Here is a 14,875-nt window from a genome sequence, read left to right as displayed (position 1 = left end):
GTGTCGTCCATCATTCCTGGACCAGTCAGGATGTTGTTGGTAGGGCATGAGCTGATACCAGATTTTAATGAGAAGGCCTTGAAAGAAATGAGTTTCAATGATGCATGGGTAAGGAGTCATAATGATAATCATGTAATATGACAAACATTCTCTTAGCTATGTAATGTATTCAAGCTGTAGCAATAATCATAGAATGAATTCTAGTAGATTCCAATGAAAATACCAACAGGTTTTAGTATATATGAATTAGTTTTATGTCCCAAATGATTCTGGTAAGGTTCAGTAATCATTAAATATGACAAATTTCAGTCTCAAAGTAAAATTCTTCATTCTTTGCTCTTTTGTTTTTGTTCAGGTGGTGTTTGTATCATTTGGTGCCATGAGGAGAGAGCGTAAGCGTGAGGGGGCCGATCAACCGGCGTCCTGTCTGCCTCCACCTCCACGAGAGAAACTACCTATGATGCTCTTGCTAGAAGAGCCCCATTTCAGCTGCCTGTTTCATCTTCTTCAGCAACTGAATGAACTCAAATGTGATGGCAAACAGGTAAAGTATATTAACCGGTTGAAGACTGAGGTTGCATATGTGTGGGCAAGGGTCTATGGAAATTAATGTTATAGCATGATCATCCAGTTTCTGAGAGCTTTAGGTTAATGACCTAGTCTACTCCAACATCCAGTTGATGTGAATGAAAAAAAGAAACGAAAAAATTAATCAATGGAAAATTTATATTTCATCAAAATCGGATGTAAACTTAGAAACTTATGACATTTGAAAATTTTGCTTTCATATACAATAAATGAGGGAACCGATTGCATCTCACAGTCAACACTATATATTTTGTGCTTTATTATATGAGATATGAAATATTTCGATTAGCCCCCTCCCCCATAACTTTAAACATGGTTATTTATCGAACATCTGAAATTATGCCTTGGTTGAAAGTTTTTTATGATTCTGTCAATCTTTCTTCACACTCCTGTTCAGGAGGAAGAGTCCGAAAGAGACCTTGAGAGCCGAGCCCAGATGCTGTCAAGGAACGTTTGGGATCTTCTAATGCTCTTACCTACCAGCCCTGATGTACTCAATGGCTTCAAGACGTTACCTGCTATCAAGGTGCGGGAATATTCTTGTATACCCTTCTCTTGTAATCTTAGCTGAATTTTGATCACATGACATTTTAGAAATCAAGTAATGATAATTCTTCAAAAGCCACTGAAAATTTTTAGGGGCCTGTTTCATAAAGAGATTACCATTATAATAACAGGGTTTAGCAGCCAATCACAATCGAGGTTTCCTTGGAATGCCAAAGTTACAATAGTTGTAAGTCTTTAGACCCTTGCACTAAGTTAATTTTTTTAAGTGGGAGAAAATACAGTAAATAAATTTTAAAGTAGGGAATGCACAGGCCCCTCCCCCCACAGCTTGAGCCGGGAAAATCTCAAGTCAAGCATGATAGCTATAGATGTACCAAACAAGCATCAAACTTTCCTCAATTAAAATCCTTTATACTGGGGAGTGTTTCATTAAATGAATAGTGAGTGTCAATGGCATATTCGCTCTGAGCCAATCAGATGAAGGGATTTTGGTAGCTTATAACAATAGTGAAAATCACTGACTATTTGTTTCATGAAATGCTCCTCTTACTGCAAGTGAGATGAGGCCCTTACGATAAGCCAGAAACACAAAAAAGAGTATAAATCTTTTTATTTCATCTTAGCTCAACCCCAGCAAAGCAAAAGCAGAGGTCAGCAAGACCAAGGCATCTCAGTCATCACAGAATAAAGATGACGAGGAGGATATGAATGGTACGCCCTCTGGAGGTGACCTTGCACCAGTAGACTGGGGCAAACTGCTGACCGAGAACAAGCCCCACAAGCTTCTCTATTCCCTTCAAATCATCGAGGCTCTCGGGCAACCTAGCAAGAAACAGCGTAGCAAATCTGTTGTAGGTTTTCTTTTATTTTTATGATAGACATTCTTTTTTTTTTTTTAATTCCATATCATCATTCATGATAATATTGGCCAATATAGAAAGTAATTTCTAAGTCATCACCTATTCAGGAAAGAGAGATTTTTTTTACCTGAACTATATGAATATACACCTTTCACCTACAAACCTGGTCATTTCTACACTCTTTTATGTCTGCAAGAATTTCAGCAGTGACTCAGAATTTATCTATTTTCGTATCGTTAATGGTAAAGAAAAAATGTCTTATTGTAAAACTTGTAGAGAAGCATATAGTAAATGTACCTGAAGTAAGATATCCTGTGGAAGGACTTTCCATCTAGGGCAGATCATTGCATTTAAACTCAACAAAACAAAAAACATAGAAAATGATGGTTTTGATTCATTGAATATCAACATAGCCCTTCTTTCTGAAGTTGCCTTTGCTTGCGGCTATTTCTGCAACAGGGGAGCTTTCCTCTGAGGGAATGTGCTCCTATCCACAGGAGAGGATGTCCTGTTACTCTTGATGACATTCATTCCCTAATCTTGTTTGTATTTCTTATTTCATTAGGCTTCTTTAGGATCCAGTGAGCACTCCTCCAGCATGGCAGATATGGCAGCAATGAAGGTAAAAAAGGTCAGGAAAAGTTATTTTAAAGACCCTTTTTCTTTGTAATCTATTGGAGTTTTATGGGGAGTAATGAAAGAAATGAATTTGTTGTCAATTGGTTCTACCTTTTTTTGCAAGAAGCAGATTTGTAATCAAGAGGAAATTTGAATTTCACTTGTAGTGCTTTCCATTTTTTTTGTTCAAATGATCAAGAAAAAATTATCATTCTGTTGTTTTAACTATTAAACCAATTTCATTCTGTCAGCCATATTCAATGTCACCACCCAAAAACAAAATAATGAATAAATGAATAGATAATTAATAAATAAATAGATAACAAATAAATAAATGAATAAACAAGCAAATAAATACATAGATAATTAGTGAATTAATAAATCAATCAATGAATAAATGAATAAACATTAGATATAAAATTAAATTTGAAAATATTAATGTTAAAGGCTTTAATTTAATTTTGACAGAAGAGCTTTTCCATGTCTGGGTTATGTTATTGATGGAGGTGTGTACTGACTCACTCACCTGCTTTCATAAACTCTTAAACATTACAAATAGTGGTCAGTTGATTTTAATCTCATGTTTTGATATCATTTCCAGAGTAAAAGTGACACCCATGTATATGACATGGAAAGTGATGTTGATGCCCTCACACAAAGACCTTGGAGTACGATGGTAAGAGGAATAATTTGGGCAGATTTATTTGTAATCCAAGGAGCCTATGGTGCCTTATGAAGCTGCTTTAGTTGAATTAATGATTTAACTACAATGCATTTTTATTTATGTAAAACTGCAATTACAAACAGAATTTGTATATTTCATATTGTGATGAATTGGCAATACATATGACAACCCTTGCAAGGACCATGTCATGAAACTGTTTGGTCATGTCATCCCGCCAATCATGAGACCTTTCAGTGATCTAAGGAAAAACACCGGGCAAAAGGAAATATGGGGGATATCAGTGATTTTCCTCCAAATTATGTGAAACAGTCCTACAGTTTGTTGCAAAAGAGTCCCCTTAGATTGCTTTAGAGTTCAATACGAAGTGCCATTTGTCATGAAAGACGTAGCAAAACAGCCCATGTTCAGGGGGCACGGTGTGTCTCAGAAAATCACAAGTCCAAAATGATCAACTTGTGTGTGATTGAAAATCTTTCTGCAATAGGCCAGTGAACATATGATTTTCCCTGCTGTAAATGCCTTATAATGATATATTGTTTTGTCTTCCCTACCTAGTTTATCAGTTGTGGAGGTCTGAAGCATCTATTTGGTATCTTTATGTCAGCCTGTCTGGAGACCCGGGATGACACCCAGTGGAATTTTGTAAGTTCAAAGTTCTTGATTGTGTAGATGTGTACATACGCACGGAAAATAAGCTATACTTTTTCCTATGTGTTTGGAAATTATGAAAGTTCAGTGCATCTGTCATTGACTTTGAAAAACGTTGTGCTCTTTGTAGTTTTCTCCATTTGTACCATAATAAAGGAATGTGTCCTATAGACACCTTGCCATGAAAATATCAAAATTGGAGGCCTAATGGATGTGTTTGATTTTTTAATGTAATGATTTGATGAGCATGCCTGTAGACCTTGCTTGGTCATATCAGTGGCCAAGGGAGGGGGATTTACATGCAACATTAATATCACATGGGATGTATATCACAGGATTTATGATAAATCATGAGTCCTGTCATCTCATGGTACAGTAACCTTGTTATTAATGATAATAGTGTAAACTAAAGGAATGTAGTGTCTAAGTAATTTGCACTTATTTGCATTCAGGCAATAATATATTTCATTTATGTTTTATTATCTATTTATTGCTTTGAGCTTATCATTTTCTGATAGAAAGGCCTTATATCTATATATTTGAAGTGATTTTAGATATTCTCACTAACTTGTATTTAGTGGTTTTATTTTCCCGTTGCTTTTAAAGGAGTGTATGATGGGTTGATCATTTATTTGTAAAGCTCTTAGAGATGATCCAACAAATCAAGTGCTATACACGAAAGTATTATTTTTATAATTATGCAGTTCCACGATAAGTAAGATTCCGAACAATGCAATATTTCTGAAATTATTGACATCACTTCAATATTTTACTCTTTATTAAATCGTGTTGGCATTTTCATAACAAGTAAGCTACCAAATGAAGAAAAATTTACTATTTTATTTATATGAAAGATTCTAGAAAAAAAATTTTTTGCCTTTGTTAGAAAATTTGACTTTGTCTTTTCATCATAATAGTGGGAACAGGAATGCCTAGCTTCGGTCCTGAAGCTCATCAATGAGTTTGCATCGGAGGAAGCATTGAATGAACCCAGTAGTGACCTGGATGAAGTCTTTGATGAACCACCGTCATCGTCCTCATCATCCAGTGAGGAGGTGCCAAGGAAGAGGGCTAGGACAGCGGCTAGACAAAGGAAGGATAGTACAGACTCTGGTAGACTCACTGTCAGGTTCTCTGCTGTAAGTTTAACAAGACCTGGCAGGTGTTTCATAAAGCTGTTCATAAGTTAAGAGCGACTTTAAGAACGACTGGTGATCCTTTCTTGTGGTAAATAGTATATTCATTGGGAATGGTTTATCGCATAAAGAAAAGTTCTTACAGTCGTTTGTAAAGTCGATTTTAATTACGAGCAGCTTTATGAAACGGCCCCCTGATCTTCTAAGAGTTAAGATATCTTCTAGTCAAACTCAAGTTGATATTGATCTAAATTGGGGTAGAAAAAAGATCAGAGTATTTTACCCTATTTCTCACAAAGAGTTGTGGTAGATTCAAATCACTCTCAAATTGTCATTGATGGGACTTTGAGATCAATCAGAATTTGAGTTTGATTTTAGTGTATTGGAAATCTTTTGTTGGATAGGGCAAAGCTTATCTGCTGTATGAGTTACATTTGAATTGTAATGCTTCTTAATACATAATTTTCCATATCTTCATGTAAATTGGTAAGAAGGGGGGAAATTATGTTAATGCTTTTATCATCAAATTAGTGAGCCAAGCATAGGTAATGTTTGGGCCCCATGTCTATTTCTGACAAGTCAAGTCTCATGCCTTTTCCGAACTCTTTCTCGGCTCCCCGAAATCTGTTTCTCACACCTGCATCACAGCCTGCCATTATACGCAGTCAGAGTTCTCTGCCTAGGGCTTAAATCTCATGCCCACTGGCTTTTTAACATGTCTCTACCCTGTACACTCTGTTGATATGCAATATCTGCATCTTCATCATCAGTAGCATTAGCAATATATTATATCTTGGTGACACTTTGTTCTGTAATTTGTCTAAATAACATATTTTATGATATTGAAGGTTGTTAAATATTTAGTGGAAGTGTCATGCCAATTCAAATGTTTTAGTTTCTTTTGTTCTTTGTAATCAGAAAATGCAAGAACTACTAGCCCAACCTGGTGTGTTAGAGAGGTTAATGGGTGTATTATACAAGGCTGCTTCTCCTGGGGACTCCACTCTTGTACAGGCAGGCTACTGGGGTAAGTATTAATGAAATCAATATACAGTGCGTCCCACAAAAAACAAAACCGAGATTTATCGATGATTTATCATAACTTTATCACAAATACCTCAGTTACAAAAAATGGTTAAGAAATAACAAAGTTCTGGTTATTTGAAATAAGGCTTGAATTTCAATAATTTCATAAAATGAAGAGGTTTTACAGCCTAGCTTTCAAACTCATTCGACACTCCATTTTGTTGACGATCAGCCATACATTAAGTCTTTTGTTACCGTGCGATAACTTCAGTGGGAAACCGGTGAAAACATGTTTATTTAATGAAATTCTGGAAATACAAGCATTGTTTCGAGGGCACATAACTTTTTAATTTCTTGACCATTTTCTGTGATTAAGGTATCAAAGAAAAGAGCAGATATTGAACTTTTGAAACATAAGGTTTTCTTTTTGAAATTCAGATACCCCCGCCAAATGAGTTTTTGGCATCCTTCAAATTTTTTTGCTCACTCATGCATAAATGAGGAACAATCTAAGTAATACCAGATGAAAGAGGAGATCCTTAGCTTTCCATTGGTATGTCATTTGTCTATTTTATTTATGATTAAGTTATGATAAATCATCACTAAATCTCGGTTTTGTTTTTTTCTGGGAAGCACTGTATAGGGGAGCATCTCATAAAGCAAATAGACGATTATTTAATGCCAACTATAGTTAAAGTACCGTATACCTCGCCTCTAATTGACTGAAAGAATTAGTTTTTGTTTGTTATGTTCTTCATGTTACCTCATGCAGTAGCGGACCGTGACCCGAAGGAGACAAAGCATTGGGGGGGGGGCACTGCATTGTCTGTGAACAATGCTGTGGCCCCCCCCATGCTTTGTCTCCTCCGGGTCACGGTCCGCCACTGACCTCATGGAATCACATTATGGTATCATTCAATTTGATTGGCTGATAGTAAATTTGTTATAGAAAATTTGCTTTTGTCTTTATGAAATGAGACCCAAGTAGTTGCAAGTTCCCTCTCATATTCACGGTCAACTGGATTTGATTTTCTTCTGCCTTTTAAATATTGTTAGTTAATTACTGGGTGTAAGCAAAAAGCATCTTTTTGCATTAAAGTTCCTGAATTTACATTATATGAGTTGATGGTCATATGTGGCATAGTGATTTTAATTGATAACTTGATTTTATTTCTATTTTCTATGTGACAGTATACAAGACATCAAATTTTTTTTTTTTAATTATATGTTTTATTGAATCAACAAAATTACAAATTTACAAGTGATTGTTACAATGATTTAAAATAGATTTAAAACAATAGTTACAATATAATAAAACAAAAAACAAAAAAAAAGGGAAAAAGTTAGAGAAAACACATAATACAAAGCATGGTGTCTGCTTGGTAAAACTACACGCTAAGCTTCACAATCATTAATCAGAATAAAGATCAGGATTGAATGGATGATGTCTGATTCATGAAACATGGACATAATAGTAATGCGAATGACCCATCAAAATTGTTTTGTGTGTGCATCTCAGAAATTTAGCCTTAGCCCACCACCCTTCTTTTTTTCACATAATGTGTAAGAATTTGACTTATGAGATGTTACTAAGCATGCCTGTAGACCTTGCTTGGTCATATCAGTGGCCAAGGGAGGGGGATTTCCATGCAAGATAAAAGCATATCAAATGTTTGGTATACTCTGTAGATCTATCCAATCTATAGATATCTACCTTTGTATGCTACATTCATGCAGTGTCTGCTTTTATAAGCTTGTAGGTTTGGCATGAAATATAATTTTTGTTATATATCAATACTATTTGCCAATTTAAGGAGCCTACATCTTCTGGTGTATGTTTCATTTGTAATGTGCTACAAAGGAATGCCTTCGTGTAATCTGCAAAATAATGATACAGAGGGTACTTGTTAATTCCATTCTGATATGTTGCCTCATCCTTATATATGATGTACATCTGTCGATCTTTCAATCTTTCCATCTTTTTATTTTGTTTGTTGAAGTTAGACAAAAAGCTTCTTCCTTGTTTTTCTATTGAGTATGAATGATAGAAAATCTGGGTCCTGTAATACGAAGCTTGGCGCTTGAACACAGAGCTAATATTTCTGCTTGTTTACATTATTCATTATGTGTAATCAAGCATATATATACACTGTATAATCAATCACTAAACTTTGTGCAATGGGCCCGAGGTCTTGCTGAAAAGTAACACAAGTACTAATGGCCTTTTAGATAACAATTTTGATGCAAATTGTATGAAAGAATCCAATACACAGATTTAAGCAGTATCAAAAAGCAACAGTAGTCTGGCCTTATATTTCATTATTTTTATGGCAAGGTTTTTTCAATAGGGTAACTGTCTATAAAACAACAGCACAAATTGAAAATATGAAAGAGGGCTTAAATCTCAGAGGCCAATGAGATGGCTATAGAGGCCAATGAAACATCCACAGCCATTTCCGTTGATTACTGCGGATTGAATTAAGCCCTGAGCAGTGATTATAATCAATTTCTGTGGTTCGTTTTTTTCTTCTTTTCATTAGTTGTACATTATGCAATGAAGCTGTTGGTGTCATGGGCATCCACAGACCCAGAAGTAAAGATGGCTATCGGTCAGTATGAAAAGCTTGACCAGTGGTTACGAAGGCTAACGCTACAGACCAATGAGGTGGGTCATGTTGAGATTATAGGTGATTTGTAAGATATAAATGAGAGAGAGTGGTTATAATAAGAAGCAATATGTGCATCAGTTATGACTGTTAGTGTTCATTCACTAGATTTTTTAAATTCAATTCAACACCAGGGGGTGTTTCACAAAGATTTAAGTATGACTTAGCGTCGCACTTAAATACCGAGTTGCGTACGGTATGAAAGGCTTGACCGCATTTGTCAGATCGTGTCATGAGGACGCGCACTAATGCGTATCTATCAATAAGATCGCGCGTTGCATATCATGTACGCGTCGGCATTTAAGTGCGACTTAAGTCATGCTTAAATCTTTGTGAAACATCCCCCAGGATTCGTAATATATCAATATACTTATTGTAATATTACCTTTAATATTGATTCATTAGTAAATAGTAAAGTAAAGTTTCAAAAGAATTATAGTTAATAACAACATATATGCAGTTATGAATTGTGCTTTTGGAGAATGTGAATATATCATTTTTCGCTATAACCTTCACCCTCGCACCGAAGTCTCCATCACTTGACAAAGTTGAGCAGCAGCCAACGAAACGTTGTGAACTCTCTTACAGTTTCAACCGCTTCGCGAGACAGCTGATCAACCTACTCTATCATTTTTCACTTTGTAAAGTTAACCTTCCAAATACCCAAACACATATTTCTTCAACCTTTAATATCTTTAATCCATTCTTTAGATCTACATCAGACGAGAGGTGTGTGATGGTCTGTTCAGACTGTGTGAAGGTCTCGACCCGTCCAGTCAACATTTCTTGTGGTCTCTACTCAGAAGTCTCTTCACTTCATTAGATACAGCACTCAACCTACAACCAAAGAAGGTATTATTGTTGGACATAAAATTTGCATATTCGACCACCAATATTCTCCATTTCTCATTCACTTCATGCACTGCCAAATTCATGGACCTATCAGAGCGTTACAAACTACATAAGAACTAGACAACAGACACAAATGCTATCACAAAAGTAAATGTAAGAGGTTCAATTTTGTGAAATGCCTTATTTTTTAAATTAGAATTTACTTTGTAAATTGATCCCCAACTCTCTCAATAGTGAGTGGGCTAAAGGTTTTTCAGTCTGGAGCAACCTTGATTTACCAAGAGGAGGATTTTACCATTGATTACCTTTACCTTTGGTTTTATTCATAAAAACCTTTCCCTTTACAAAGTGATGCGAGTGCACCAAATGAACAGTTAGACACTGCTAAATTGGCACATGAAGTCAAATAAGCTGGGTGCAGTATGGGGAATATGTAGTATGGTCAACATACATACTTGCCAACCATTCTGATTTTGGCAGAATCATCCCGATTTTTTATTGCCAATTCCGCATTACGAATATGAACCCCAAAAATTCAGATTTTCATTAATTTTTACATTGATAATATTGAAAAATGGCTGGAGTGAAGGTTAGACCAATCTGAAGCTTGCGGACACCTGGATATCGCGATATTCAAAATAGCATTATTTTTCCACTAACTGAACACACTCTTATACTTAGTTTTCCACTTTGCCTATCTCACATGGCGCGCACATTGCAGAAGCGCGTGCAAACACAGCTAGAGCAACAACACGTGCAAATACAATGCATGCTGCAAAGTAGCGAGTATCTCTCGCTGCTAACCCAGGGAGCTTTGGCCCGTGCCGGAGCTCCTAGGCCCTGGGTTACTGCACTGCAAGTGCATAATACGTGTGCAAACGTAAGATCCATAAGATATAGTTTTAGTGGAATTTTAAAGCCAAAATTACAAATTTAGTGTGTGGAAACTGGATACCGTCGCCAATCCATCATTTGGATTGTGAATGTGAGTTGCGACTGTGATTCCGATTGTTATACAGACAGTGCACGAGTGCAGTGGGCAGTGACAGTGAGTGAGTACCGGTACCTAGCCCAGGGAGTCCGCTTCGCGGGTCGGAGCTCCCTGGGTTAGCGAGTACCGTACCGGTGCATTTGCAATTGCATTATTTAACTTCTAAGTTCATGTGTATTGCATTTAGACTGTTAGTCTGTGAAATAAAGTCAAAATTAGCAAACCCCAAATTATTTAGAAATACAAGAAGGAGTATTCTGAGAAATATTCAGCCATTATTGTAATGGAAATACATGTTTTTGAAGTAAAAAAATACGGTACAATTTCATGAAATGAATCCTGTTGATTATCCTGTTTCATATTTCATTACTTTGGGACAAAATTAAGATATTTTTCTTCTTTGTGGACAGGTAAAAGGCACTTCATAAGTGAAGGAAAACTCCCCATTTCACATTCTAAAATTCCAAAAATTTCTAACCATGGTAGGGGGGTATCCCCACACCCTTCCCGCGCAAAATGTCACACGCTCGTTACTCTGCATGAAAAATGGATTCCTCTTTTTTTTCTAAAGTTGGCTAGTATGTCAACACAGTAATTTGTGAAAAAAATATGAACTCATGAAAATAATTTGTATACAATCAGTTGCAATATTCCTTTCATCTTATTCAAATTTGTAGGGAAGCGACAAGAGTTGCGATGACAGTATCCCCAGCTGCCGTGACTACTTCTGGCTCTTGTGTCTGTTGATGGACAACCTCCATTGGCAGGGAGACAGCCCTCATGCCAGCGGGGTTGGGGTTGGAGCAGGCAGGATTGACCCTGAGAAGGTCAATGCTGAGTTAGACTCCTTCACTACACTCCTCTCCCAGAAGATTGAAAGGTAAGATATCAGGAGGATTTCATGACTCTATCAAAGAGCGAGCTTTTGAGAGAGCTTGTGGTCCTAAAATGTGCTATACGAGAATTTCATGGCTTATGAAAGAAATTGTTGCAAGAATGATTTAAAGATTGAAGAACCTTGATGTTTTTAAATTAATAATTCCAGTGATTATGAACATTTTCCATACAAAGATCTTTAAGAGGGCCTGTTGTCCTGAAATAGTGTATCAGAGAGCAAACTGATATATAAATAGGAAAACTGATACTATGTGTGTATAATTGTATGACAGTACAAGTCCTGCAGCAATTAACTTTTATTGAAATTCTTGTAGTTTACAATGCTACAAATTCAAAAATTGTGTGAGTAGGTCAAGTTATATTGTCTCATTTTCTTCCCATAATACATGTAGATCTCATAATCAACATTTCTTGTCTTTGGTAGAAGATTCTAGATTTATTAATAGCAAAGATAGGTTTGTTCAAAAATTGATATTGTTAACACAATTACCCATTTACGAATATCAAGCTTAATTCTGTCCTCTTCCCTGCAGCCGTCCCATCCTGGAAGGTCGTCATAGCACTGTAGAGGATTTAGCTCTAGCTGGTTTAATCAAACTATGTACAGCAGCTGTTAAACACAATCCACCATTCAAGTTCAGTGAAGGTGGACAGGTGAGGCATTATTCTGATCTTTCTGTGGAGTGTTGTGGTCTGTGGTCTCGACTTTGGTACAGAGGGTGCGGGGATCCAATCCCAGCCATGACATAATTTCCTTCAGCAAGAAATTGATCCACATTGTGCTGAGGTTAATGGGTACCTGGCAGGATTGATTCCTTGAATGCACCAAGCGCTATTAAGCAGTTGTAGCTAAAGCCAGGGTAATATATAGTGTACAATGAATAGACAAGTAGATAATCAGCACCTTACAAATGCCATGTTATTACTATTATTTAAAATATATTTTAAAAGACACTCCCTTTGCCTGAACTGCACCACATTATAAAGACTTTTCCACCTTTTGTTATCACACATAAAAGTCTTCATTATTACTATGATATGATTACTCGCATTTATAAAGCATTTTGATATATTGAAAAAAAACAGTAAAAACCAATAGCAATACTATATATTTTGGACAAACCGGACACTTCCCTGAAATTTAGAAGAATTCAATGATTTGTCCTTTCCTTGGCTTATTTTGTTCTTAAAGTGTGTAATGTAAATTTTTGTATCTCCTTCAACCATTTCTTCACTTACATCCTTGTGCAGAAGTTTGTAGAGACTGTCTTTGACTGCCTGTTCTCACTGCCGACCCCCGGACACCAGAACCTACCCAAGTGCAAGTCAAGAACCAGTCGCCTGGCAGGATTTGATCTCCTTCTAGAGCTGGCTAGAGAATGCCAGGCAAACTACACCCTTCTTCACAAGCTAATGTTCCAGCAGCATGCGCCAAGTGAGTGTAAAATTGTTTGCTGTTTTGGAAGTCATATTCCTGTTTATACTATGTTGTTTCATGAGGTATTATGAATTGTTGAATATAACATTTTTGTAAAAGAGTGAAATAAAAAGGCCGAGAGTGATATCTGTCGTCTATAAGGTCAGCCACTATGACTGATTAACCTAGACGAAAAATGTTTCATAGGTAATTGGTTATATACCAGCTTGGCGTTTACCAGCAAAATGCTGTCCTGCCGAGTTCCTACGGGAGTTACCACAAACAGAAACAGAAATACAGTCTGTCTATAAAGACTACAAAGAAAGATACCAAAAGCTACCGATTTTCAGTATTTAGTACTGAAAAGTGAGAAGAATACTGATAGTTTCATGTAAAATACTGATTTTTAAAGATTCAGTTGTATGTGTGGTCCTATGGTATTTTTTGAAAATACTGATTTCCTCACCGAAATACTGATTTTCAGCTTCAAAATACTGAAATGTTCCTTTTTAGGTTGGCAGCTCTGTTATTCAAATTTGTAGTCTTGATAGACAAATGGTCCTTCTGTAAATTTAGTCATAAAAGCAGGTTCTGACTTTAAAATATTTCTGATGAAGGCACCTGTAATAGAAAGACTTAGTAAAAGAATAAAAGACTAAACCTTTTCTATTTTTGTATCTGTTATTCTCAGACACCCATCCACCCTATCCATGGGAATACTGGCCCCAGGATGACAGTCGATCATCATGTGGTTACGTTGGTCTGACAAACCTTGGTGCAACCTGCTACATGGCTTCATGTATGCAACAACTCTTCATGATGCCTGAGGCTAGAGCTCCCATCCTGCAAGCGAAGGTATGACAATAGGTTTCTCCTTAAGACATCTGATTTCTCCTTTTTGACATTTGATATCTCCTTTATGACATTTTATTTAACATTTAGGATATTAGCTTTGCGTGCAGGGTTTTCACTGGGGATATTTTTACTGGTTGAACAGTTTGTGTAGGGGGTTCAAGAGGACAAAAACTAGTGAGTCTTTAGGAAATATCATGTTTCTACACACAGTACTGTAGCTCCACCTCTAAGCCTTGTATTTCTATTTTGTAAAGTCAACCCCATAAAACAGGGATCTTAATAAATTCTTAAGATAACATTGTAAATAAGTACTGTATCATCATTCTGAATATATGTGTAATGTCCTCTTTTAGGTAAGTGAGGCCAACAAGCATGCGAGCATCTTGAGCGAGACCCAGCGGATGTTTGCCTATCTCCAGGAGAGCGAGAGGAAGGCGTACAATCCTCGTAGCTTCTGCAGGGTGTACACCATGGACAAGCAGCCCCTGAACACAGCAGAACAGAAGGATATGACAGAGTTCTTTACTGATCTGATCAGTAAGATGGAGGAAATGACCCCAAGACTGGTAAGTCTAGTTAATGATATTCTACTTTTATCAAGTGCTAAATACACCAAGGTGAAGTCTCTAAGCACTTTACTGATATATTATTTGTTAATCAAATTATTGGCTTGCCAAAACACATTTTCTCCACTTAATAGAAAGCTCTCTCGCAGGAGTTTCTATGGTAAAATACTAGGCATATCTCATTGACTTCCCCATTCTATTGGATACTGTTTTACCACCTGGTTGGATTGGGGCTAGGTGTAGATTGATGTCTTGTCAGAGGGCACTAGTGCCTCCATGGGATTAGAACACACAACTCTGATTACAGGGCAAGGGTTTAACCACTACACCAAAACACTTCAAGCACCCTATTTGACCATCGATCGTGGAACAAATTTTCATGGTCGATTACATTGACCACAGTATACAAACAATCATACAAATTAGTTGTATGATCAGTCACTTCGCTTTCATTGCAGGACCCTATCCTATTAATTGAGTTTATCAACTTGGGATGAAAGTGCTGCAGATAGATGGAAATCTAATCAAGCTCTCGGAATTGATACAGATTTTGTTGAATTCAG

The 14,875-nt window shown here is 36.6% G+C and overlaps 1 protein-coding gene across 2 annotated transcripts in view; it reads left to right on the top strand.

The window, feature by feature from the left end:
- Positions 1-14,875, top strand: part of LOC121418670 (ubiquitin carboxyl-terminal hydrolase 34-like) — an 87,491-nt gene that overhangs the window by 44,620 nt on the left and 27,996 nt on the right. Inside the window, exons 27-41 of one of the 2 annotated variants that reach the window (XM_041612654.1) lie at positions 356-544; positions 986-1,114; positions 1,719-1,946; positions 2,521-2,586; positions 3,175-3,249; positions 3,814-3,900; positions 4,824-5,045; positions 5,961-6,069; positions 8,609-8,733; positions 9,446-9,586; positions 11,255-11,457; positions 12,008-12,128; positions 12,726-12,909; positions 13,583-13,746; positions 14,100-14,312. In XM_041612654.1, coding sequence (XP_041468588.1) covers positions 356-544; positions 986-1,114; positions 1,719-1,946; positions 2,521-2,586; positions 3,175-3,249; positions 3,814-3,900; positions 4,824-5,045; positions 5,961-6,069; positions 8,609-8,733; positions 9,446-9,586; positions 11,255-11,457; positions 12,008-12,128; positions 12,726-12,909; positions 13,583-13,746; positions 14,100-14,312 — 2,256 coding nt within the window. The remainder of the gene's footprint in view (positions 1-355; positions 545-985; positions 1,115-1,718; positions 1,947-2,520; positions 2,587-3,174; positions 3,250-3,813; positions 3,901-4,823; positions 5,046-5,960; positions 6,070-8,608; positions 8,734-9,445; positions 9,587-11,254; positions 11,458-12,007; positions 12,129-12,725; positions 12,910-13,582; positions 13,747-14,099; positions 14,313-14,875) is intronic. The other variant, XM_041612652.1, reaches the window with a different exon arrangement.

The sequence above is a fragment of the Lytechinus variegatus genome, chromosome 7, assembly GCF_018143015.1.
Source record: "Lytechinus variegatus isolate NC3 chromosome 7, Lvar_3.0, whole genome shotgun sequence".
Classification (NCBI taxonomy): Eukaryota; Metazoa; Echinodermata; class Echinoidea; order Temnopleuroida; family Toxopneustidae; genus Lytechinus; species Lytechinus variegatus.
This window is presented reverse-complemented; position numbering and strand designations above follow the sequence as displayed.